Source organism: Monodelphis domestica, chromosome 1 (genome assembly GCF_027887165.1).
Source record: "Monodelphis domestica isolate mMonDom1 chromosome 1, mMonDom1.pri, whole genome shotgun sequence".
In the NCBI taxonomy this organism is placed as follows: domain Eukaryota; kingdom Metazoa; phylum Chordata; class Mammalia; order Didelphimorphia; family Didelphidae; genus Monodelphis; species Monodelphis domestica.
The window spans coordinates 205,476,785-205,504,164 of NC_077227.1; the positions used below are offsets into that span (position 1 = coordinate 205,476,785).

A 27,380-nucleotide genomic window follows, 5' to 3' on the forward strand; every position below is an offset into this window, starting at 1 on the left:
TCCTTTCTTTCTTTCTTCTTTCTTTCTTTCTTTCTTTCTTTTTCTCTCTATCAAAAAGACTGCATCATTCAATCCCTGGAACTTCCCTAGATCCTACATACAAGAAAATATCTTTGACCTTTACCTATGTATCATCTCTGATAGGGCAGTCTTATTTTAAAACCATTGTGTCCTTTTTCCAATGTCTACAGCCACAAGGACAATGTAGGTCCAGTAATTAGTATGTATGTAAAACACCCCCATTCTTTCAGATTCCTTCCAGATGGCAGGATGTCACATTGAAGAAGCCCAAGAACAGTTTAAGTAACAGAAGAATCATAAAGACACACAACAATTTCCAGATTTTAAGAGTTCCACCACATGTCAGCTGTTCCATCTGAAAGTCTGCTGGATAAGGGGATTCCCAGGAGAACACCAAGCATTCCTCTCTGCTTCTAAGGTTTCCATTTACCAAACACTCAGGATACCAACATCGTCCAGAGACTGTTATATGTATAAGATAAAGTTTCAGCCCTAATGACAAAAAAAGACAGCAGCAGCTCTGGGGGAAAGAATATTTGAAAAGTCAGGTCATTGTCTGATTATAAAGATACATGTGTGTATGATTTACATAAATAATTTGTGTGTGTATATACATACACACAAAGATGCTGATGTGTTTGTACCTATAGATACACATATAAACACATATCTGCATATGGGCATATAGACACATGCATGTGCTTACACATACATGTGTGGGTTTTTAAAATACATGTGTATTTTTAAATTTTAAATCTATTTCCCCCAATTACACATAAAAAAATTTTTTTAACATTTGTCCTCTAAAATGTTGAATCCTAAATTCTCTCTCTTCCCTCCCTTCCCTGCTCCCTAAGAAGGTAAGCAATCTGATCTCAGTTATACATGTGTGATCTGCATAGACATGTATTTATAATCGGATTACAAACTAACTTTTGCTTATCCTGTTTCTCCTCTGAAGTTGCTATTAAGTTTTCTCTCACCTGGGCTAAAATTTTCTTACACATATAATGATCAATGGAACCATGTTGGGTATTTATATATTTACATTATATTTAAATATTTATTCATATTTATATTATATGTTTATATTTCATAATTTAAATTTTTATTCCTATTATAATATTTCTATTTATTTATAATATATGCATATGTGTTTATAATATCTATTCATCTATATGCATATGTGTGCTTGTGTGTGTATATATGGGTGTGTGTATCGATATCAGATATAGGCATAAATATAGATATAGATATAGATACAGATACAGATACAGACACAGACACAGACATGGATACGGATACGGATACGGATACAGATACAGATACAGATACAGATACAGATATAGATATAGATATAGATATAGATATAGATATAGATATAGATATAAATCTGAGCCATTAGGGGAGAAAAAAGACATCGTGTGCTAGCATCCAACAAAGTGGTGTCAGATGATGTATGCATGTGTCTTATAACAAGACCTGATAGATGAAAGGGTTGCTAGAGCAAACTGCCAAAAGGAAACAGCTGCCTCTTAGAGATTTATTTCCCTTCAGAGCTGATATCCTCTCCCTACTGGACCTTCTGAGCCAGGGAGGCATTCTCTTGCCTTGGTTCCTTTGCTTAAGCTGTTTTGTATGCCTGGAATGTCCTCCCTCCCCTTCTCTGCTTACTAATTTTCCATCCATCCTTTGGAGTCTACTTTTTCAATGAAGCCTTCCTTGATCTTCCCAGTCAAATATAATCTCCTTCTTTGGATTTTTTTTAAACTTTATATTTTAGTATCAATTCTAACCTTGTGTTTTAGTATCAATTCTAACTCAGAAAAGCAGCAAGGACTGGGCAATTGGGGTTAAGTGACTTGCCTAAGGTCACACATCTAGGAAGTATCTGAGGCCAGATTTGGATGGGGTCCTTCCAACTCTAGACCTGGTGCTCTGTCTACCTTATTTGCCCCCTTTCCCTTGGATTTCTTAATTCTACAACTCTCTAAAATATTTATCTGTAATATTGCATTGATTATTTTTGTTTGTGTCTTATCTTCTTTCTAGGCTATAAGTTCTGTGAGTATCCAGTCTTATCTAAACCCTCTATCTTTCCTCATCTGGTATAGTACTATGCATACAGTAGGTACTTAATACATATTTGCTGAGTATAATTAAAAGGGAGCAAGGGGCCCTATGCATTACAATTAAGAACTCAAACATTATAATTAAGTTCCATGAGAAGCCTTATTTAAACTCAGTATCTTTCACAGTCATCTAGCACCGTGCTCCATACACAGTTGGTGATTAATACATTCCTGTTGAATATAGTGGAAAGGGAGCAATGGGCTGTAAATATTACAATTAAGGGCCCTATAAGAAGTGCTTATCAGATTATTCATTTCAAGAAAAGCATGTTCTCAGGGATAGCTAGGTGGCTCAGTGAATAGAGTACCAAGTCTGGATGCAGGAGGCCCTGGGTTCAAATCCTACCTGAAACATTTCCTAGTTCTGTGACCCTGGGCAAGTCACTTAACCCTGTATGCCTTAGCTCATCTTGAGAAAGAAATGGAAACCACTCCAGTAACAGGGTAGCTAGTAGCTCAGTGGATAGAGTGCTAGGCATGGAGTCAGGAAGACTCCTCTTTTAGAATTCAAATCTGGCCTCAGGCACTTACCTCTCTTTCCCACACACTGTAATTCAATAGTAATCTTCTCTATGTTCCTCACACATGACACTCATCATCTCCTCTCTTTCCCCCATTCTTTCAATGCATTCATTCTCCAAATCTGCCTCACAAAATCCTCCTCTTCCCTCAAGACACAGTTCAGGTACCACCTTCTTCTATATGAAGCTTTTTCAATCTCCTCAACTGCTAGTGCCCTCCCTCTTAAAATACTTTGTATTAATGAATTTGTATTATTTTTCTTTTTATTCTATATATACTCATAAATATATGTCTCCCCCCCATTAGAAGGGAAACTCCTTCCAATGATGGGTTGTGTCATTCCTTGTGTTTGTATCAGCACTTAGAACAATGCCTGGCACATTCATTGTCTGACTTTTCATGACCCCATTTGGAGTTTTTGTGGCAAAAATATTGGAGTAGTTTGTCATTTCCTTCTCCAGATCGATTTACAGATGAAGAAACTGAGGCAAACAGTGTTAAGTAACTTGCCACGGGTCACACAACTAGTAAGTGTCTGAGGCCAGATTTGAACTCAGGAAAAAGAGTCTTCCTGACTTCAAGCCCAGCATTCTATCTGCTAAGCTACCTATTTGCCCATATGTTCATAGTAGCCACTTAATAAATACTTGTTGATTGATTGATGGCATATGAGGTGGAGGTAGAGGTAGAGGGGAGAAAGGGAATGTGTTATTAAAAATTGTTCTTACATGTAATTGGGAGAAAATAAAATATTGGGGAAAAATAGAAGGAAGGAAGGAAGGAAGGAAGGAAGGAAGGAAGGAAGGAAGGAAGGAAGGAAGGAAGGAAGGAAGGAAGGAAGGAAGGAAGGAAGGAAGGAAGGAAGGAAGGGAGGGAGGGAGGGAGGGAGGGAGGGAGGGAGGGAGGGAGGGAGTCATTCAATCTGTCAGCCCAGTAGCCACTGAGCCCACATCTCCATCCATCCTGACTTCTGCCCTGCACTGACCATTTTGTTCGAAAAGTCATTCTAGCTCTTAGGTCAGTTCCCTAAATGGAATTCCTAAGAAATCAAGAGAGGCCCGTTCTACTGTGCACTCTGGCTGACCTGCCAAAGTTGACTGTGCCAGGAAGATCACATAGACATTAGTGGGAGGGAGAGTTTTCTTTTCTTTTTTCGAAACCCTTACCTTCCATCTTACAATCAATATTGTGTATTGGTTCCAAGCCAGAAAAGCAGTAAGGGCTAGGCAATGGAAGTTAAGTGACTTGCCCAGGATCCCACAGCTAGGAAGTATCTAAGCTCATATTTGAATCCAGGACCTCCCATCTCCAGGCCTGGGTCTCTATCCACTGAGTCACCTGCCCCCTGAGGGAGAGTTTTTTTAGCTACAGACCTCAGCCTATATGAGGATCCTTCAAAACTAGGCTAAATCCCACCAAAATTCTTTGTTCAGAAGAGATGCCAGCTTCACCTCCAGACAGCATTCTGCTGTCCCATCAGTCTTAGAAATGAAAATTTTATATTCTCAAAGATGTTTCTCCAGAATTCAAGAGCTCCCCACTTTTCCTGGCTCCCTCTTCTCCATATAGGTTTTTACAAATTGGTACTAGACTCCTTTGTTTTCTATTCAATCACACCCTAAGCAATCCTGCTTAGTCAATTGCTTTCTTCACTAATTTCAAACATACTATTTCTCTTTTTCCATTGATAACTCACACTGTGATGTCACTCTGTGATAGCTCACAGAAATGTCCCCAGCTAAGTCACTCTTTCTCCGAAATGAATCAACTTAGAAAATTGCCTCCTGCTAGCCTCTCTCTCAAGCTCCCATGCACTAACCTTCTTCAGGTTTATTTTTAGTTTCCCTGGCTCAGGCTTCTCTGGGCCCCTGACACAGACACATACAAACACTCTTCTCTCTGACATAACGTGCTCCTGGTAGGAACCCTTGAGATAAAAGAGGCTTTTCTTGTTCCTTGATCAGAAAAAAAAAAAGTCTTGACTCCAGAGGGCCATATGGCCACACTAAGGTATTTAGGATGGAGATATGGAGGACAACCTTTCAGAGAAGGTTAAAATTCTGAAGTCTCCATGTTGACGTTGTCTCTAAAAGGACTGTCTCTCAAAGGACAAAGCCTTCGGTTGAGCAGCTCTGACTTCCTCTTTCCTATTGCTTCCTTTCCCTGGAGGTAACATTTATTTTCATCTCTTTCGAAAATTTTTTTCCTTCTTAAGTTGCCAGTGATGCCAACTGTCATTAAGGCTTCTGTGGCTCAGCCAACAAGGGCTGGGCCCCTCTCCCCAGGACTGATCCCTCCCCCAGTCCGTACCCCAACCACCGAAACAGGTGGGCTGAATACTGGGGGCATCTATTCAGCTATTATCAGTCGGAATTTCCCTATTATTGGCGTCAAGGAGAAGACTTTTGAGCAGCTACACAAGAAATGTCTAGAAAAGAAGGTTCTGTATCTGGATCCTGATTTCCCCCCCGATGAGACCTCTCTGTTCTACAGTCAGAAGTTCCCCATCCAGTTTGTCTGGAAGAGACCACCGGTGAGTAGCTGGCTATTTTCTGTTCTCAAAGGAGGTTCTTGCACCCACTGCCTCCACCCCATTCAGCTGTCAACACTGCACATGTGCACTAGAAGAGGACCTCCTGTAAATTGTTTTGGTGGATTCTTCTCCCAAATCTGAAGGAGGAAGGAGGGAAGTATATAATCTTGGATACATCTTTGGATAAGTCCCAGAAGTATCAATAGCAAAAGGGACTCAGGATTTGGATTTTCTTTTTTAAATTGATATTACTTTTTTTAATAGTTGGAGCTCTGCCTTAACTTATTGGCTAAAAGGAAATACTAAATATTATTTTCAAAGTAAATACTGCTCAGAACAGCTCTGCTCTCTTCTCCTTTCTATTTTAATTTGGGAGTTCTTTTGGAAAGAATCCTTCACTTTCTCAGGCAAAAATAGTATCAGTCATTTAGCCTGTTAGTCTGTTTCTAAAACACTGAGACACCAGAAATAATTAATTGCAGGCAAAGATAAACTTCTCAACAACAACACATTTCCTAGAACTACAGAATGATGAACTAGAAGAGAAAAAAAAGACCTGTTCTATTCCTTCATTTTACTAATGGGGCACTTGAGGTCCAGAGAGGTCAGGTAAACTTACCTAAAATTGAATAGTCAGTCAATGGTTTTGTTGTTGAGTCATTTCAGTCATGTCTGACTCTTCATGATCCCATTTGGCATTTTCTAGGCAAGAATACTGGAGTTCATTGCCATTTCCTTCTCCTGCTTATTTGACAGGTGAGGAAATTTAGGTAAACAGAGTTAAGTGACTTACCCAGGGTTACATAGCTTGGAAGTGTCTGAGACCAGATTTGAACTTAAGAAAATGTCTTCTTGATTTCTGAACCCATTGTTCTATCCAGTGTGCCATCTAGTTGCCCCAGTCAGTGGTAAGACCAGGGTTAAATCTAGCCCTGGGAACTCTGGGACTTTTGTCTAACTCTTAATTCGATTAATTCTTACTAATCTACATAAAAGAAAATTAGCATACGCTCATTTCCTTCCCTACTCTACTCGTGTTCTTCAGCTAATATGAACTTATTCTGTTATTCATCAGCCATGAATAATGATTTCATTTTCTCTGAAAGATGGAGAAAATTCTTCTCATCTTAAGGCATACATTTTGATGATTAATGTGAGCTCTTCTCTCATCAGGACCGTGTTTGCAGTTGTGTATTGTGACATAGTGATCTCTCCTGGAGATTTCTCTGTTTGGGAGAGAGGGCTGGAAAGAAGTCAGAATAGTTCAGCAGATGAATGTTAAGTATTAGGAAATTAAGTAATATTGTTTTGTGAATAGGAAGCCTTCCTCCCAGGAAGCATCCTACTACAATTCCATTGACCCAAAGGATCCCATTTCACACTTGCAGAATGTGCTTTTGAGTGGGAATGTTGGTGGACTTTATTTATATTTGAAATGCAAAGTAAATCTAATCAAAATCAAAAGATATTAAGGGAGTATTTATGAATGAGGTACTCTACCAGTTTAGGTGGCACAGTGGATAGAATGTGAGGTCTAGTCGGGAAGACTCACCTTCCTTCCTGAGTTCAAATCTGGCCTCAGACACTTACAAGTTGGGTGATCCTAGGCAAGTCACTTAAGCCTGTTTGCCTCAGCTTTCTCATTTTCAAATGACCTAGAAAAGGAAATGGCCTACCACTCACTCTAGTATCTTTGCCTAAAAAATCCCAAATGGGATCAAAAAGAGCTGGATATGCCTGAAATCACTAAGCAACACTGGATGGTGTCCTGGCAGACAAACAGGTCCTAAAGGACCAGCTCATGAAGGTACTGAGAAAGCAGAGTTCATCTGAGAGAGTGAGCAGGATTTATCTTGGTTGCATCAAGACTTCCATTACTTAGCCTTAATCTTCCATTACCTAATACATAATCATAACTATGAGCCTCAGAATTATCTGTGATGCAAGTTCTGTAGATAGATATACTTGATGTCTAAAGGAACTGCAGCTCAGAGAGGTCAGTCAGCAAATAGACAAGTAAATGCATCTTATCAATTTGTTATTGTGCAGTCGTGCCCCCATTTGGGGTTTTCTTGGCAAAGATACTGAAGTGGTTTGTCATTTTTTTCTCCAGCTCATTTTATAGACGAGTAATCTGATACAAACAAGGTTAAAGTGACTTGCCCAAGGTCTCCCAGCTATTAAGGATCTGAGGTCAGATTTGAACTCAGGTCTTCCTGACTCCACGCCTGGCATTCTATTCACTCTGCCGCCTCACTAGCATTAGGAGGTCAGTACTTGCCAGCTATCATAAGGCATGGCTGTAGATCCAACAGTTTGAGTTTGGGATCCAATAAGGTTCTTTCAAGGTATTGAATATTTAACACAAAGAGATTTACTTTGCCCTAACATGGCAAGGATAATTCTACAGAGTTACCACTATTATATACAAGTATACAATGGTATTAGCTCCTCTGGCCTCCCTCAATTCCCTTTGGAAGCTTGTCTTACTCTGCTTAATACTGGCATTTGTGTGTGTTTCTGAATTAAACTACAGTATTTGGAAGAGTTAAAAAGAAAAAGAAAAAAGTCATCAGAGTAGTGGCCAACTCTCTGGGTCTTAGGCACCTACCAAGTCTGAGAAATACCATGACTGGGGTGGCCCTAATGACTCTGGTCCCAGAGGCAGCTTTGCCCTGCACCTCACCCCTGGAGGGTGAAGGGGGGAGGAAGGGAATGTGAGGGGAGCTGGGGCCAATCGAGCCCCCAGAGTCAGCTTGGTCTTCTGTTAGGTAAAGCTTCCGCATGTTGTGGGGGGCAGAAAAGTGGCTGCATCAGGGAAACAGTGGCCCTATCAGACTAAGCTTTTAGATAGGAGATTTGATGGGATAGATGATGAGATTCACCAAGGAATGAGAATGATTCCTTAAGCCCATAATGTAAAAACCAGGCTAATTATTATACTTCATATCTGTGAATTTGCCAGGACACACCAAAGAAGGGCTTCTCTTTTCCCTCCTACATTGAGTCATACCGTGATATAACCATTTTATACAAGCCCACACCCCTAAATGTAGTTACACACATAGAGCAGCCAGAAGAGTAACTCTACCAGAGTTACCACCATCTTCCTGAGCAATGAGGAAATCCAGGATATTGTAACACATCCAAAACATTTTCAAGAAATAACAGTGTCTCAACACACAGAGAAATGGTGAACTAAGCAGATTAGAGAGAGAGAGAGAGAGAGAGAGAGAGAGAGAGAGAGAGAGAGAGAGAGAGAGAGAGAGAGAGAGAGAGAGAGAGAGAGAAGAGAGGCAGAGATAAAGAAGAGAGAGACAGAGACAGAGAGAAAGAGAATCTAGCTTCTGTCAGAATTTTGCTAGGGGAAGAGCTCTGTTCCCATTGGGTTAAATGAAGATCAGGAGAGCCCCAACCAAATGATCTCTCCCCAGCCCACTTGATGAAATTATACAATGTAAGGGGAAGATAACAGAGACAATGAGATGTTATGTTATTAAATGAAGTAGAATATTTCTATTTTGATGGCCATCAACAAGGTATGAAGTTCTTCAGTCAAATTTGGACAGTGAAACTTGGAAATAGATGGTGGCTTCTTGTTGTGGTCCAGTTGTGTTTAATTCTTCATTACCCCAATTGGGGTTTTTTCACAAAGATACTAAAGTAGTTTTGCCATTTCTTTCTCCAACTCATTTAACAGAGGAAGAAACTGAGGCAAACTAGGTTAAGTTGTCTGAGGCCATATTTGAACTCAGGTCCTCCTGACTCCAGGCCTGGCACTCTATCTATCTATTACACCACCTAGCTAGCTACCCTACTGGCCTTTAAAAACTAAGACATACTAACTAGAGAGTAAGTTAAAGCAGAAGAAAGCTTTGAGTTGGAGATCTGGCAACTGGAAAGAGGGTACACTATGGAAGAACCTAGTTTTTGAGAGCGGACTGTTTCTTCCTCCGATCTACTGACTTGATTTACTTATTTATTTGTTTTCAATCAAGAAATATTTATTAAATGAATATGTGCCAGGCACTGGGCTAAGTGCTGGTAGGTGCTATTATTTTCTTAATATTGCAAATGAATAAAGTAAGGCAGATAGCACTGCCTCAAGAAAAAACTTGTACAGCTAATCAATGTCTGAGGTTATATTTGAACTCTGACTTGATTTATTAGTTGATGGTGTCTTGCAACCAAACTAATCACTCGATAGGAGACACGGTTTCTAGACAGAAGGCCCAGTCAGTCAAGGAATGAGACAAAAAGAGATTTGTAAATTGGGATAATAGGGAGCTACTAGAGTTTACTCAGGAGAGTAACTTGGTCACTCCCTCCATTTATGAAATTGATTTTCACACAAAAATCAATTTGGCTGCTGCTTGGAAGAAAAAATGTATAGATAGATATATATACATATATATACATACATATATACATTTATATCATGTACATTCTTCAAAACAATCCTATTATATAGGTAGTATAATTTTTCTTATCTTTATTTTATGAATGAGGAAAAACAAATTGATAAATATTAAATTATTTGCTCAGACCCCCAGATTGCCTCTAAAATAAAATACAAACTTTTGTTTAGCATTTAAAGCCCTTTACAACTTTGCTCCAGATTCATTCCACACAACTCCCCTTTATATACTTAATGTTCTGGTCATATTGGCCCATTTGTTGTTTCCCATACATGGTATGCCTTCTCCCATGTCTGAACTTTAGTATGGGCTCTCCTGTGTCTGGAATGCATTCTTTCTCCATAATAATAACTCATAATAACTCAGAACCCCTAGTTTCCTTCAAAATTCAGCTTAAGTGCCTTCTTCTTCAGGAGATCTCTCAAGATCCCCCCCAGTTGTTAGATTTCTTCCTTTCCCTTCCCACTCCCCACAAAATTACTCTGCATTTATTGTGTATATATTTTTTGTTTTCACTCATTTGTGTCTATTCCAACCCTTTCCTCCCATGAAAAAAAAAATGTAAGTTCCTTAAGGGAACTTACTGTTTTCTTCCTTTTTAGCCCTTACCCTGTCTTAGAATCAATACCAATTATCGATTCTAAAGCAGAAGAGGAGTAAGGGCTAGGCAACAAAGGCTAAGTGATTTGCCCAGGATCATGTAATTGGGAAGTGTCTAAAACCAGTTTTGAATCCAGGACCTCCCATCTCCAGGCCTAGCTCTATCTACTGAGTCACCCAACTATTTTCTTTTCAGACCTTAGCTTCTACTGTTCTCTTTTTTACTTCGAGCATCTGGCACATAGTAGGCACTTAATAACATATCCTCATTGGGATGGAATCTGAACTCAGTCCCCTAATTCTAAATCCAACATACATAAGGATTGCAATTATAATTCAGAGAAATGGGAGAAAGAAATAATTTTAGTAGTCAAAAGACATAGAGAACAACTAGTTAGAATGCTTCTGTAACCCAAGGCTCAAGTCTTTTTGCATAAGATCCTCCTCATTGATGGATGGTCATTGATTACTGGATACCTTTTGTTGTGGTGAGGGATGGAGTTGGAAAGAGCTTGAGAGTAGAGAGAGCCTCCTTCTGGTTTCCAACTTTAGGAGAGGATGCAAGTAGGGGCAGATAGGGGGCTCAAAGGATAAAGAGCCAGGTCTGGAGACAAGAGGTCTTGGGTTCAAATCTGGCCTTGGACACTTCCTACCTGTGTGATCCTGGACAAGTCACTTTACCCCAGTTGCCTAACCCTTACCACTCTTGCGTCTTAAAACTGATCTGTAGTATTAATTCTAAGACAGAAGGTAAAGATGAGAGGGGTGGGGTGGATACAAAAAGTTCCAGGTTCTCTTTAGGGAAAGGTACCTAGAGGGAGAAAAAAACTCCAGGAAGAAGCTAACATATAGATGAGCTGACTCCAATTATATTCCTATCCCCAGATCTCATCCACAGAGAAATTTCCCAAAATATCTAGTATGTTAAGCTAAGGATATGATGGAGCTCTTCTAAAAGCTGGCTTCCAGTCATTATTCTCTAATAATGAAGAGTCTTCTGTGAATGGACTTGAGCCTTAATTATACTTAAATGGTTTCCAGGCAGTAAGGGATGGCTTTCCAGAGTAATCAGCTGAAAGACTGGAAGAGTAAATAGGGTAAACTTGTAACAAACAAATGCATCCTGAAAAGAAGCTTCAGAAATTCTCAATTCTACCTCCTGGCATTTGAAAACTTAATTTTCAATCTAGAAGTTTCCACTTAGATTCATTTTGTTCTATCCCTAAACCTAAACAGGGTTCTAGCCTAAGACAGGCCCACCTGTTATACACAGTCTTACTGAGAAATGGATGGATGGGCAGCTAGGTGGTGCAGAGGAAGACCTGTATTCAAATCTGGATTCAGATACTTAATAGCTATGTGACCCTAGGAAAGTCACTTAACCTGGGAAAGTGTGCCTCAATTTCCTCACCTGTCAAAAGGGCTGAAGAAAGAAATGGCAACCCACAACAGGATCATTTCAAAGAAGACCCCAGATGGGGTCATGAAGAGTCAGCCATGACTGAAATGACTGAACAACCCCCAAAAAAGTCATCTGATTCAAATTTCTTATATTATAGATTAGGACATCAAGAACAAGAGAATTTATGTGACTTGTCATAATAAGTAACTAAGTCAGGATTCAAACCTAGGATCTATACCTCTAAAGCCAGCCTATTTTCATCACTTTCCTGTCTCTAAAGGAAAGGTTTTATTTTAGTAATCAAGAAGCATGGTGTGCAACTGTTCAAATCCTTTTATGCTTTAATGGTTTACAACTGCACTAAGACTTTTGAGACACCCTGTGTACATCTTCAAAGTAGAAAATAAAATTCTTCACTAACACAGCCATTAGATAATCATTGAGAGATCATTTAAGCACCTATTCTCTGCCCAACCCTCCTATTTGGCAATGGGGATACTCATGGGGAAAAAAAGCATATACCCAAATTTGAGTTTAGTATAATCTGCTTCTCATATGAATAAAATCAAACTGACCCCTGTCTGTTTCTGGCTCACTTTCACTTCCTTAGCCTTGTTCTCTTATGACATCACATTTTGACTAACTTTTTTCCCCCAACTTCTGTTTTATATAATTTAGACAGAAGAACGGAAGAGATAGAAGCAAGGGATTTTCCATCTGATTGCCATTGCTTCTAGATTTCACTTCCTTGGTTAGTTAAATCTTGCCAAAGATTTTAAGACCAGCCTCTCATACAGGCTTTCTTTGCTTTTTTTTTATGACATCAACCCCTCTGACAATCCAGTGAAGCCTATGAATTCCTTCTCAGAATAATGTTCTTAAGTAAATAAAATAAAATAAAATGCATAAGATTAAAAGAGGAAGCCAATTATATAAAGGCTACATATATAGCCTTTCCATTATTTAGCCAAAGAACAGTAATTGGGTTTTACAAAGGTATATTTCCTGAGAAGATATAGCAAGGACACACAGAACATTACCCTGAACCAGGAGGAATATACTCTCCCCTCTACCACTTCCTTTTCGGGGAGAGTAGGCTCAGACTTAATGTTCTATACAAGGTATTTACCCACCAAGTTCATTTTGAAATGCAGCATTGATACTGGACTGGCTTCAATTATTCACTGATATTCTGGGTCAAGCAGATCCCTCCTGTTATAATACACTCCTCACCAGTCTTGGCTGCCAATAAATTCGAGCATGATCTCCTGTCCCTGAACATCTGGCAACTTGCTCTTCAAACACATCACTGGTTGTCTGACCAGGCTTGGCTACTGGCCAGTGATAGTATAGACTTTTGATCATACTTCAAAGACCACAGGTTTCTCCCATACTTTACCTAAGGGCAGTAAAAATAAATTAAAACATACAACAGAGACAGGCAGTAACAGGGCCATGTGCTCAAGGTTCCATGGGCTGGAGCTACATATCTCAGCAATAGCAGGGTCAAACCCTTGAGCTTTGAGCCTGGTTCAAGTTGGAGAGAGCCTGAGGGCACTTCCCTTCTCCTCTCCCCTCCCCCCCCCCCATCAGAAGGCTCATAGTAGCTCACTCTCCTACCTTGGGTCTCCAGGGAAAGAAAAAGAATATGGCTCTGGCCATATTGTACCTCTCAAATACATACCCAGTTCCAACTCAGTAGTCCATCAAAAAGGATCCTTTTCACTAAGTAGTAAGTAGACAGGAAACAGTCATTGAATACCTGGACATGCTCCAAAGTGCACATGGACAGGGAATTATATTAGGCAGAACCCAACATGCATGCCCATGACGCCTGGATTTTTATTGGCCATTTCTCTCTTATATCAATATGCATTATTACCTTGACTTTAGGAGCCAGGAGCCCTTTCTGCCACATCTGTGGAGAATTGGACACTCGAATTATATCCTGAGATTTTCCAGAGTGAACTTGGGATAAAGGCAAAATGAGTTAAAGAATTGTGATTTTTGGAAAAACCTCACAAATGGAACTCAATCTGGATTAGGGCGTTAGTCCACAGGTTATATAACAATGATTATGTTTCTGTTCAGGATTACGTTCTGAAGAAAACACAGATCGCTGCCTGCCCATTGCATAAAGTCTTCAGTGGGAGTGTTACAACCTCCCTTGGAAGTCCTAACATATCCCAGTTTCTACAGCTTTAATCTATTACTTCTTCTGTATTCTCTAGTGGAAAGAGAGAATTGTTACCTACTATTATTAATTTGATAGCTTTTCATATGCTTAAAATCCTTAAAATCCCTCTACCATCTCACCCGACTCAGGCAATAATCAGTAAGTGCTCAGGTCAAATAACCCCAATTCCTTCAGCCTTTCCTCATAGGGTCTATTTCAGGAATAGACACATCCTATTAAATAGTTTGGCCAAATTTCCATGATGGAAATTGATCTGGTCAGAGCTCAGAATTAAAGTACTTCTGGGATAGGGCTCCTAAAAATTAGTATAAAATTAAATTAACTTTATTTACTTGAAACTAAAAATATTTTGCACAAGAAAAATTAATGCACCTAAGATAAAAAGGGAAAGGAATCAAATGGGAAAAAATCTTTAAAAGAAATTTTAATTAATGTATTTGTTTGTTGGTACATTAAAATTCCTAGATATCTCATTCCCTTCTCCCCTTCCCATACCATAAAAAGCATCATCCAACAAAAAAATTATGAACATATCATTTATGTCTTTCATGTTTCTTTTTATCAATTCTTCCTCTGACTATAGATGTTCACAAATTGTTCTTCATATGCTAATTCTGTAGTTGTATGTAATGTTCTCTGGGTTCTACTTGTTTCATTCTTCATAATTTTATGGTTTTGTTTTTTTTAACTAACTGCTCATCATTTCTTAGGATGGAAAAAGAAATCTTTGTACCAAATTTCTCTGATAAGGGTTTGGTATCCAAGATATATAAACAATTCACACACACACACACACACACACACACACACACGCATACGCACACATGCATACACGCACACACACACACACACGCACGCGTCATTCAAAGCCTATGTTGTCAAATTTAATCATGTCCCTAGAATTGGGGTCAGGAATAAAGAGTATAGATCAATAGTTGACAGCTGTCAGAATTTGGCTCTTTAAGTTCTATTCTACAACTAGTTGTGTCCCCACCATGGCCCCAGAGTATGCTTTGCATCCATCCATTATAGACATCTTGGAACATTTTGCATCCATCTGACTTTCTGCAGCAAGTTCCTTACCTCACCCCCTCCACCTCTTGCTCTGGTTACAATAATCAGTTGCTTCTGATTTCAGAAAAGTCAGGACAGTGGATTGCTCTATGGTTCCATTCATCTTTCCTTTTATTTTTTTAAATCCTTACCTTATTTCTTGGAAGGCAGGAGAGTGGTAAAGACTAGGCAATTGGGGTTAAGTGACTTGTCCAAGGTCACATAGAAAGTGTCTGTGGTCAAATTTGAACCCAGGACCTTCTGTCTCCAGGTTTGGCTCTCTATCTACTGAGCCACTGAGCTGTCCCTAGCCTGAATTACTTCTTAAAGGAAAAGAGGGACTCTAAGAGTTCCAGACTCCAAAAGCACAAAGACAAGATCTAGAATTCCCCACCTCGAGAACAAAGAAAAAGCCAGTTTGGCCAAATTGCAGAGTGTGGGAGGGAAAGGCTTGAATTAGATTGGAACCATATTCTGCAAGGCTTTAAAAAAGCTAAAGAGAGTAGTTTGCATTTTATTCTAGTATCAATAGAAAGCCCTGGAACTGGTCAGGTAGAGGAATAACCTGGTTAGATCTATGCTTAAGGGAAATGAATTTGGGAGCAGTATAAATAGGGAGGACTCAAGGAGAAAAATTGGAGACAAGGAGAAGCTATTGCAATAATGTGGTGATGAGAACCTGAACTAAGGTAATGGCTGGATGAGTGGAGAGAAGGGATTGGATGTGAGAAAGAATGTAAAGACAGAAAGAAGAGATTTAGCAATTGATTGGCGTATTGGCAATTGATGGAGTAAGGGAGAGTGAGAAGCCCAGGATAATACAAAGACTACAGACCTGGGAGATCAGAATGATGGTCATGCCTTTGACAGAAATGAGGAAGGGAGCGAAAAGGGAGGCTTTGGCTTGGGATATCTATAGGAGATCTACTTGGAAGTTCCAATAAGCAATTGTCGAGCTGGAACTGAAGCTTAGAAGAGGGCCAGATGTTGGATACATAGATCTAAGAGTCATCTTCATAAGGTTGATCATTAAAATCATGGGCTCTGATTGGGTTACCAAGAGAGATAAACTTCAATAACACATGTAAAATGTGTTCTAAAGCATTATACAACATGTAAGCTGTCATTAGAATGGGAGAAAGGGCTACTGGGGAGGAGGACAAGGACGAGGAGGAAGAGACCATGAAGTCAGGAAGTCGCTGCCTTCATAAAGTCCAGGCAGTATAATTTCAGGAAGCTGGGTTGCCAAGGGACAAGATGAAATAATCCAGGCACAGGATCCTCATTTCATCATAGAGCCCCGCAAATAACCACATGTTACTCATGCCTCCAGACAGTAAAAGGTTGTCCGAAAATGTTACGCCACAGCAGGAGGGTTATTACAAATTTAATACCATACATAACCTCAGAAGAGCTGGTGAACTGGAAATGTTGTAAGACCCTTCCAGCCAGCTATGTAAGCAAATAAGAGACTCCTTGAATTTGCTTTTCAAACTGCTTTCCTCTGACTTAGAGGCTTGATAATGGCCTCCTTCTTAATTCTCTCCTCAATTTTCTTCCCTAGTGAATATTTGAATGGTCACACATTGGGCTAATTTAACCGTATAATTCAAGAAATTACTTTACTAATGCAGCTCCTGAGTTCTTCCTTATATGTAGGCCTCAGAAAGCTACTCCAGTTTCAAAACACCCATGCAAAACCATAGCTCATAAGCCCCAACTGTTATGTACATTTTTAGTGAGCCAAGCAGAAGGAGCATTTGTATTTCAAGCAAAAAAAATTTAGTCAAATGGTTCAGTAAATCAAGTAAAAAACTCTGCCTTGGACTCATAGGTCACCACACTACTGCAGGGAATGTATGAATTAGACAGGAGGGAACATGGATGGAAAGCCACAGAGAGAGGGAACAAGAAGCCTATGAACACAGGTGAAGGGGCAGACATGCTGGGAATTTGTGAGACCTGAGCAAGAGCATGTAGGCAGAGGTATACTGATAAAATTTAACAACCAGTTCTTTGGTGATGGGGAGGAATGCTTGGGTTTGTTGTTTTGGGTTTTTTTTAAGTTATTAACATTTTTTTCTATCATTTTCTTAAATCTAGATAGTCAACGAAACAATAAATCAAATCCTGATTTGTAGCATTTGCCAATTTCTGAGGTGTAAATACACTGAACTTTTAAATATCACTCCATAAAAGCTGGGTCCAGCACACTCCTTCATTTAGAGAACACAGAGAGAGGACAAGGACCTGAAAATCCAGGGCAGTGCATATACCTGATGCTGTAGTGCCCCTAATGTAGTCCAGGGGCTACTGACTTCGTGGTCTCTTCTTACAGTACCCCTTTCTCTTATTCTAACAATAATGATTGCTTACATGTATAATGCTTTAGAATATATATATATTACATGTGTTATCTAAGTTGATTTCTCTTGATAATCCTGTCAGATCCCATTGTGTTGCTTTCTTTTTCTTAAAGTAAATTTTAATTTAATTTTCCTCCCAATTAGATGTAAAAATAGTTTCCAACATTTAAAAAAAATGTTGAGTTTCCACTATTAAAAAACTCCTGGGAAAATTGGAAAACAGTATAGAAGAAACTCAATTCTCACACCCAATACCAAGATATGGTCAAAATGGGGATATGATTTAGATATAAAGAATGATGCTTTAAATAAATTAGGGGAACAGAATAGTTTACCTGGCAGATCCATGAAGAAGGGAAGAATTTATGACCAAACCAGAGATAGAGAGCATTATAAGATATAAAAGGAATAATTTTGATTATATTAAATTAAAAAGATTTTGTACCAAAAAAAACTATAACCAAGATTAGAAGGGAAACAACAAACTGAGGAAAACATTTTATGACACATTTTTCTGATAAAGGTCTCATATATGAAGAATTAAGTCAAATTTATAAGAACACAAACCACTCCTCAACTGACAAATAATCTAAAGATATGAACAAGCAATTTTCAGATGAAGAAATCAAAGTTATCAATAATCATATTAAAATGTTCTAAATCACTCTTGTTTAGAGAAATGCAAATTAAATAAAACAACACCAGGTACCACCTCACACCTATCAGATTGGTCAATATGACCCTAAAAGAAAGTGATAAAGGTTGGAGGGGATGTGGCAAAATTGGGGGTGTAAATGCATTGCTAGTGGAGTTGTGAATTGATCCAACCATTCTGGAGGGCAATTTGGAATTATGCCCAAAGGGCAATAAAATTGGACATACTCTTTGATTCTGTAATACCACTACTGGATCTGATTCCCAAAGATATCATTAAAAATGGGAAAGGACCACTTTGTACAAAAATATTTATAGCAGCTCTTTTTGTGGTGGCAAAGAATTTGAAAGTGAGTAGATATCCATCAATTGGGGAATGGCTGTACAAATTGTGGTACGTGATGGTAATGGAATACTATTGTACTATAAGAAATTATAAGCAGGATAATTTCAGAAAAAGCTGGAAAGATCTACATGAACTAAAAGAGAGAGAAATAAGCAGAATCGGGAGAACATTGTACATAGTAACAGGAATATTATCTGATGATCAAATGTCTAAAGTCCTTCAGAGTTGTCCCAGATCATTGAATTGCTGAGAGTAGCCAATTTTTCACAGTTGATCATATACAATGTTCTCCCGGTTTGGCTTATTTTTCTCTGCATCAGTTCATGTAGAACTTTCCATCTGCTATACTTTTAACATTCAAATATTCAATTTGGCCAATGAGAGAATCCACTATGGGACTTCTCCATCTAACTTGCAGCCTGAACCTTCCATGTGTACTGTCTTCTCCATTCTTGAGAGGAAAGATTTACTTTTCTTATGTGTCTCCCCTCTGCCTGGCACAGTGCTTTGCATGTAGTAAGAAATTAAAAGATACATTTTCATTCATTCATTCATCTCCCATCCTATTGTTGACCAAAGCTTATGCCAGTAGTTCATTCTGCTACTTATAAAAATGGTAATAATAATTGTTGTTGTTCAATTGTTTTCAGTTGTGTCAACTCTTTGTGATCCCATTTGGAGGTTTCTTGGCAAAAATACTAGAGTAGTTTGCCATTTTCTTCTTTAGCTCATTTTACAAATGAGGAAACTAAGGCAAATAGGATTAAGTGACTTGCCCAGGATCACACAACTAGGCTATATCTGAAGCCAGATTTTAAGTCAGAAAGTTCTTTTGAATTCTTGTCAAATCCTAAATTGTCAATCTGTATTCTCAAACTACTTTAGGGACCCTGCCCAGCAAACCATCAAAGGAGTTGTGTGGGGATGCATTAAAGGGGTTCCCTTCTTCCTCATAACACTCCCAGTCTTCCTGACTTCAGTCCTGACACACCATCCACATGGTACCATCTATATATAGAATATATATGTATATATAATAATAGCATTATAATAATATAACATGTTAAATACATGTAAATATATTCTACATAATATAACATTTATATAGTCCTTCAGAGTTTACAAAACATGTATTTTTTCATTTGATCCTCCCAACAACCATATGATACAGAGGTTATTATTATTCCCATTTTACAAATGAGGAAACCAAGTCTGAGAGCAGCTAAGTGACTTGCCCAAGGTCACATTGTTAGGAAGTGCCTGAGGCAAGATTCAAACCTGAGGTCTTCCTAACTCCAAGTCTAACACTGCTCACTGTACCACCAAAATGTCTCTGCTGACCAACTAGAATGCACCAACAAGAATATTCTATAAGTGAAAGAAGAGCTATTTCAACAAGTTGACAAAAGAGCAATGTTTGAAAGGGCCTGTAGGATGCTGTCACAGCTTTTCAGAGACACACAACAATTTAATTCCCTCCCTAAGGTCCCAGTGAAACTGTCCCTCAGAGGTCACTAACTCATGTCATGCCCGGCCTCGATCCTAAGCAATCTACAGCTGACTTTTTCCAGAAATAGTCAGACTGGAGTCCAGAGACAGCTGCCCAGGAATCTTAGCTAGAGACCATCTGCAAGACCACTGGTCAGATGAGATTGTGCCCAATCAGCACTGTTACATTGACTGGTTGGTCTTTTCAATACCACGCAAGAGTTAAAGCTCCAAGAGGGGAGACTGATAGAAGTCCCCAAAAAAAACAAAAAAATGAGAGGAACAAGAGCACAGACAAATATGGGGAGTAAAGAAAGGGTGAATTTGAGCAAACAACAGAAAAAGAAGAAAGAAACTACAACAGACAACTACTACTCAGCAAATGGAACAAAGGGGGAGAGATCAGCAAACGATAAACCAGAAATCCCAACGAATTGGATACAGGCTGTGGAAGAACTCAAAACACAACTAAGAGAGGCTGAAGACAATTAGGAAAAGAAATTAAAAATTAAGATAAGTCATCTGGAAACAGAGGCACTTGAACTAAAACAAGAAAATAGAATCTTGAAAGCCAAAATCAACCAGCTGGAAAATGAGGCAAAGGAGATGAAAGATGAGGCAAAGGAGATGAAAGACGAGGTAAAGAGGATGAAAGATGATCTTCAAAGAAAATCAGACCAGAAGGAAAAGGACGACCAAAAAGCAAGAGATGAAATCCAATCTTTAAGAACCAGAATACAACAATTGGAATTAAGTGACCTCACAAGGCAGCAGGACACTATAAAACAAAACAAAAAGAATGAAAAAATTGAGGAAAATGTGAAGCATCTCATTCACAAAACAGACGATTTAGAAAATCGTTCAAGAAGAGACAATTTAAGAATAATTGGACTACCAGAAGACCACGACAAAAGAAAAAGCCTGGACATAATACTAGAGGAAATTATCCAGGAAAACTGTCCCGAGATCCTAGAACAAGAGGGGAAAGTGGAGATTGAAAGAATCCACAGATCACCCCCTGTATTTAATCCCCAACTGACAACACCAAGAAATGTTATAGCCAAATTCAAAAACAAATCAGATGAAAGAAAAGATATTACAAGCTGCCAAGAAGAAGCCATTCAGATACCATGGAAACACGGTGAGGTTAACACAGGATCTGGCTGCATCCACACTGAAGGACCGAAAGGCATGGAATACGATATTCTGGAAAGCAAGGGAACTAGGTCTACAACCAAGAATAAAATACCCATCAAAACTGACTATATTCTTACAGGGGAAAGTATGGTCATTCAACACAACAGAAGAGTTCCAAGCATTCATAAATAAAAGACCAGACCTGAACAGAAAATTTGATGTCCAACCACAGAACTCAAGAGAATCATCAAAAGGAGTCAAGAATCAGCAATGGCCTATTTTCCAGAAAAGGATAATATAGGCAACCAGTGGGTGAGCAAAAAATCTCTAAAAAAAAGTGATCAGAAGCTTATCAGTTATCATTATTTAGAGGGATATTGTTTCCAGGTTAGTGTTTAATACTTGGTTTACAAGCAGTTAAACATGTTCATTGCCATTGTAATGGCTAAAACCAGAAGACAGATCATTTATCTACTTCATCAATAAGTTTCAACGTTATGAGAATCAGGTTCAGTTTAATTTATTGGTCAAAGGAATAATTTTCTCATATGTCTTATTACCAGAAGAGGCATAGCATCTGCACCAATGCAAAGCCTTTCTGTTTATTTCCTTATTCTTCTCTTTGCTTCCTAACTGAGTTACCCAGAATGATACTTAATATATGGCTTTCAAGCTAGTAAGCAATGATTGTCCTCAGAATGCTTTTGTTAATGGGAAAAATAATGTGCAATCAAAATGATCAGCAAATACATTTTTGTGTCCTAGTGTTGCCTCATCTTACTAACAATCAACTTAAACAACTCATAGGACCAAGAAATCGTAGTTTTAGATATGGAAAGATATTTAGAAGCTATCTGTCCCAAGCCCTTCATTTTACATGAAGAACTGAGGTCCAGAGAGATAATATAAAGACTTTTCAAAGTTTATATAACTTGCAGTTAGCAGATTCATAATGGGAACCCAGATTTTACAATTCCAAAAATTCAGTCTTTTCTACTACCATGTGTTTAGTGTGCAGAACTTATTCAGTGTTTTTTGTTATGTTTCTTTAATATTTTCTAATATTATATTTGAGTGATATGCACAGTGCACTTAGTAAGTGCTGAATGCATGTTTATTGACTGATTGAATTTATAGAGGCGATCTATTGCAATGAAATAACTGTTGGACTTGGAGTTAGCAAGACCTGTATTCTAAGTCTGTTTCTGAAACTTAACTAAGTGTGTCACTGTGGGCAAATAATTATATCTCTCTATACTTAAAACAACTCTGTAAGATGTATTTATTGAAATAAATTCAACAAGCATTAAAAAAAATACTACGCGAGAAGTATCCTTGTGGCATTCTGTGTGTGTTATAGCCCATCTTTGTTGTTCATGCTAGATGTCCGACTCTCCAACTTGAACATTTGAGTGTTAAAAGTACAACAGAAGTGAAATGTATAGAAGTGCTGAGTATAGTAAAAGGCTCTTTAGTTTATCTGCCCAATACAGAAACCAAGGGAGAGAGTAGCTTGGGGATGACTGCTCAAAAGGAGGTTTCACAAACACATACACACACATACAAGTTAAGTTGTTCAGTCATTTTCAGTCATGTCTGAAAATTTGTAACCCCTCTTGGGGTTTTCTTGGCAAAAATACTAGAGTAGTTTGCCTCTCCTTCTCTAGCTCATTTGACAGATGAGGAAACTGAGGCAAACAGGATTAAATGATTTGCCTGTGATCACACAGCTAGAAGTGTCTGAGGCTGGATTTAAACTAAAAAATTCAAGAGCCTTCCTGAATGCAGCCCTGCCACCCTATTTATTGTACCACCCAGCTGCCCTATATACATAACATAAATAATATTTGTTTTATAGATAGATAGATAGATAGATAGATAGATAGATAGATAGATAGATAGATAGATGATAGATAGATAGATATACATTGTCATTGTCTAGACTTTTCAGTCTTGTCCAACTTTTTGTGACCCCATTTGGGGTTTTCATGGCAAAGATATTGGACTGGTTTGCCATTTCCTTCTCCAGTTCATTTTATAGATGAGGAAACTGAGGCAAACATGTTTAATTGGGTTGCTCATGGTCACACAGTTAGTATGTGTCTGAGGTTGGATTTTAATTCATAAATATGAGTCTTCCTGAGTTTAGGCCCACCACTAATCCACTTAACTGCCTATCTGTGTCTCTCCCTCTCCCTCTTTCTTTCTGTCTTTCCCTCTCCCTCCTTCTCCCTTCCTCCCTCTCTCTTTCTCTCCTTCTCTCTATCTCTCTCTGTCTCCCTCTTTCTCTGTCTCTCTCTCTGCCTCTGTCTCTCCCTTTCCCTCTCCCTCTCTCTCTCCATTTCCCCTTCTCTGTCTCCCTCTCTTTTTGTCTGTCTCATTCTGTTTCTCTCCTTCTCTCTCTGTCTCTCTACCCCTCTCTCCCTCTCTAATATATATGTATATATACATATATATAAAAGTAAAATATATGCATATGTGTGTATATATAGAGATATAGATATATATAAACATATGTGTGAATAACCTAAAAAACTGCTTTTGGGATTTTAAGGCTGGGATGCTCCTTACTTTCAACATCAAAAATTTAACTAAGAATTCAGAAACAGATCTCATATTCTTTATCTTTAACCCCAAATTTCTCCTCTTCCTGAACTTTCCTTTTTCTGTTAAGGGTACCATCACTCAACTTTTACAACTTTGCCATCCTTGATCTCCCCCTTCCTTTTACTCTCATAGCCAGTTCATCACAAGCCTCATCATCTCTCATCTGGATTATCACAATAACCTCCAACTGGCTTTCCTGCCTCCTCTCTCTCTTTTCCAATCCATTCTCCACATAGCTGCCAAGTTTATATTCCTAAAGCTCAAGTCTGACCACATCACTCCCCTTCTCCATAAACTCCTATTATCTCTAGGATCAAATTCAAACTCTTGTGTTGGTCACCCAAACTCTGAAGCAGAAGCTTACAGAAAACTTGTTGAGAGATGGGGATAAAATCATTCCAACTGGAAAGAAGAAAGATCGGAGGACCAAAGATCATGATATCCTAAAGCAAAAATGCCACCAGCAATGTATATAATAGAGAAGATCTGTCTTCTGCTACAAAGGGGCTCAATGGACACAACCCCTGTGTTCTGACCTAAACTGCTCTCCCCTCAGTCTTCCAATACCCTGAGCTGGTTGTTCTATTGCCCTTGGTTTCTGCAATAAATTAATCTACAATATTCTTGTTACTCTATACATTTCTACTTCTATTATGCTTTTGTTCTTTTTTCTTATAACCCATACCTTCTCTCTTAGGATTGATACTAAGTATTGATTCTAAAGGAGAAGAGCAGTAAGGGCTAGGCAATGGTGATTAAGTAACTTGTCCAGGGTCATACATCTAAGAAGTGTTTGAGGCCACATTTGAACCCAGGACCTTCCTTATCTAAGCCTTGCTTTTTATCCATTGAGCCACCTAGCTCTCCCTGTCCTGACCTTGTGACCTAGAGTCACCATCATCCATCCCTTTAGTGTTTCTTGTCCATAAGATCTCAAGCAATTTACAAAATGGCAAAGGCTTGGGCAATGGCTGAACAGATTGTGGTAATGTTGGTAATGGAATACTATTGTGTTATGAGGAATGATAAGCAAGATGATTTCAGAAAAAGCTGGGAAGATCTACACAAACTGATACAGAGTGAAATAAGCAGAACCAGGAGAACGTTGTACACAGTAACAGCAATAATTCTCTCCTGAAAGACTTATGACCAGGTGTGCTATCCACCTCCAGAGAGAGAACTGTTGGAGTTGTCTTTCCCATCAGTGTATTTATGGTTTTATTTTGGGGTTTTGGTTATGTATGAGTGTGTTGTTACAACAATGACTAATATGGAAGTGTGTTTTGCATGACAATGAAAATAAAAGTTTTTAAAATGGCAAAGGCAACCCAAAGTATATAAACACATATTACTTTCTTTTCACTAAGGTGCTGATACAACCCAGAGCTGCATATTCTACCACAACAAGGTCTTGCTAGCTCTTTTGCTGTCCCTCTGGTCAATACCCTCAACTCTACTGGCTTGAACCAGTATCTTCATCATTTTATAGCCTTGCTTCAAGAAATTTCAAAATTAAAGAGTAACTTGTGTCCTCATGAGAAAAACTACTGCTTCCTAGTAGACGCCCAATAATGCTTATTGAATTGCATTTTTTAAAATTGTTTGGTGACTCTTAGGAGAGCAGACCATGATCACAAGCATCAATACTCCTATAGAACCCTACCTGATAATCACTGCAGCATACCATGCCCCGTGTCTGTGTGATCTTGGGCAAAATGAGTTGCCATCCCTGACTTCCATTTCCTCATCTCTAAAAGTAGAGTTCATTGGAATCTTTAAAGTCTCTCCCATCCCTAACACCTGTGACTCTGAGTCTGTGATAAAATGAAGAAAAACCATGAACATTGCTCCACAGAACATATATGAAATACTTACACCACACGTAATACCCATTTTGCATTTAATCTGCTCAGTCTTTCTCTCCACTAACCATTACAAAGCAGAAGTTCATAGAATCACAGATTTAGACCTTGAAGGAGTCTCAGAGACCATTTAGTCCAAGCACTTCATTTTACAAGTGAGGGAAATTAGAAACCCTTTAAGATAAAGTGACTTGCTAAAGGTCACAGAGAAAGTGATTTTCTGGCCAAGCCTGATTCTTTGGGAAGACTAAAATCATTGTTGTTCAATTGCTTTAGTCATTTGTATCTGATTCTTCATGATCTCATTTGGGGGTTTCTTGGCAAAGATACTGGAGTGGTTTTCCATTTCCTTCTCTAGATCATTTGACAGATGAGAAAACTGAGGAAAACAGATTTAAATGACTTTCCCGTGATCTATAAGGGGGGAAAGGAGTTATTTATTATTTAAAAGGGTTGGATTGGATAATATTTAAAATTTATTATATTAATTCCAAAGAGATTTATGTTTAATTTGTTTACAAAATATAGAAAGAGTGAAGTAAGAAAATCAGAGAGAGGATAGGGTAAGATAGCTAGCCTAAGCACTAAGTAATTTACTCCCAGCCCCTGGCTCAACCCAAGCAGGGAGAGTTAACTTAGCTGGAGAGGCCTCAGCAAAGCCAAGGACCTGGGGAAGTCTCTCTCAAGAGGTAGATCTCTCCTGAGGCTAGTTTCATGAGAAAATATACAGAAAAGGAGTCAGTTTTTTCACCCACCATGTGTCAGTCCAAAAGAAGAGATTTATGGACAGTTTCACCAGGAACAGGACCTCAGGTCTAGTCAGCAAATTCTTCTCCAGTCTCAACTCCAAAAGATGAAGAACTGTCTCTTACAGGAAGTTCAACTCCAAATAGAACTCCAAGTAGAACTCCTTCAGGAAGATGTAACTCTCTTTTAAAGACACTTTCTTTTGTGTCAGTTCCTGTGCCTTCCCCTAATTTTATGTCTACCAATCACAATTGAAGCTTTGCTTTAGGACTGCCCAGGGGCAATCAGTTTAATTCTGATTCGTCACCCACTATTGCACACATGGGTCACAGACCTCCCCCATTCAAGTGTGAATGGGGTATTTATATTTTTGGTGATTAAATCTAAAAATGGACAAATCTCCCCACTCAACTTTAAGTACGGTGTTTATACTTTTGGTGACTAAATCTAAAAATGGGCAGGGGAGTTCATTTAATTTTCACAATCAGAGGAGAGTTAATTTCATTTTCACAATCAGGGGAGAGTTAAATTTAATATTCACAGGTCACAAAACTAGGAAGTGTCTGACGCTAAATCTGAACTCAGGAAGAGGAGTCTTCTTAATTCCAGACTTTGCATTCTGTCTTAGACAGAGCACACCTAGCTGCCCAAAGGCAAACACCACTTCCAGGTTTATTGGTGAGAGTAGACAGAGACCACAATTGCTGGACCCTCAGAACCCAGAACCCATAAGGAGGACACACTTTTCTCTTTGGACAAGCTCCAACCTTTTACTTCTCAGGCTCAGCATCAATAGACTTCCTGCTAACTTGAAAATTTTTCTTTTTAGAATTGAGGAACCTGGAACAAGTGACTTTCCTGTTGAGGCAGGACCTACCAGTAGCCACAGGCTGCTGACTGTTAATTATAGGGGCAGTGGGAGCTGGCAGGAGGTGACTGTTGGTGAGCAACCATCTGAGGTCATGCAGAGGCTAGAGAAAGAATGATGTTTACCCTCGTGTTCTTTGAGCAGCTATATAGAATTGTGGGTGGTCAGCCTTCTGATCTCTCTATTTCCCTGTTAAATGGTAAATATTCAACAGGCTTCATGACCACAGCATTAGAGTTTCCTCTTGGCTGGATGGAAGAACAAAATGAATCACATTTCTCAGCCCAAAGACATCAGAATAGCCTAGGAAAGGATCTTCTGTTTTAATCTCTTATAGACTGTAAATTAATCACTATATATTTTTTCTATCTCCTTTTTTGGTAGAAATTTTTAAAAATAGTACAATCATATTCTCTTACAAAAATGG

At 38.7% G+C, this 27,380-nt stretch overlaps 1 protein-coding gene across 2 annotated transcripts in view; it reads left to right on the plus strand.

Annotated features, from left to right (window-relative positions):
- The first annotated feature begins 4,531 nt into the window (after positions 1-4,531).
- The window catches only part of CAPN3 (calpain 3), an 85,558-nt gene continuing 62,709 nt past the window's right edge, over positions 4,532-27,380 (plus strand). For both annotated transcript variants that reach the window (XM_056810331.1, XM_056810332.1), the window contains exon 1: positions 4,532-5,208. In XM_056810331.1, the coding sequence (XP_056666309.1) occupies positions 4,900-5,208 (309 nt within the window). In that variant the 5' untranslated portion in view covers positions 4,532-4,899. The remainder of the gene's footprint in view (positions 5,209-27,380) is intronic.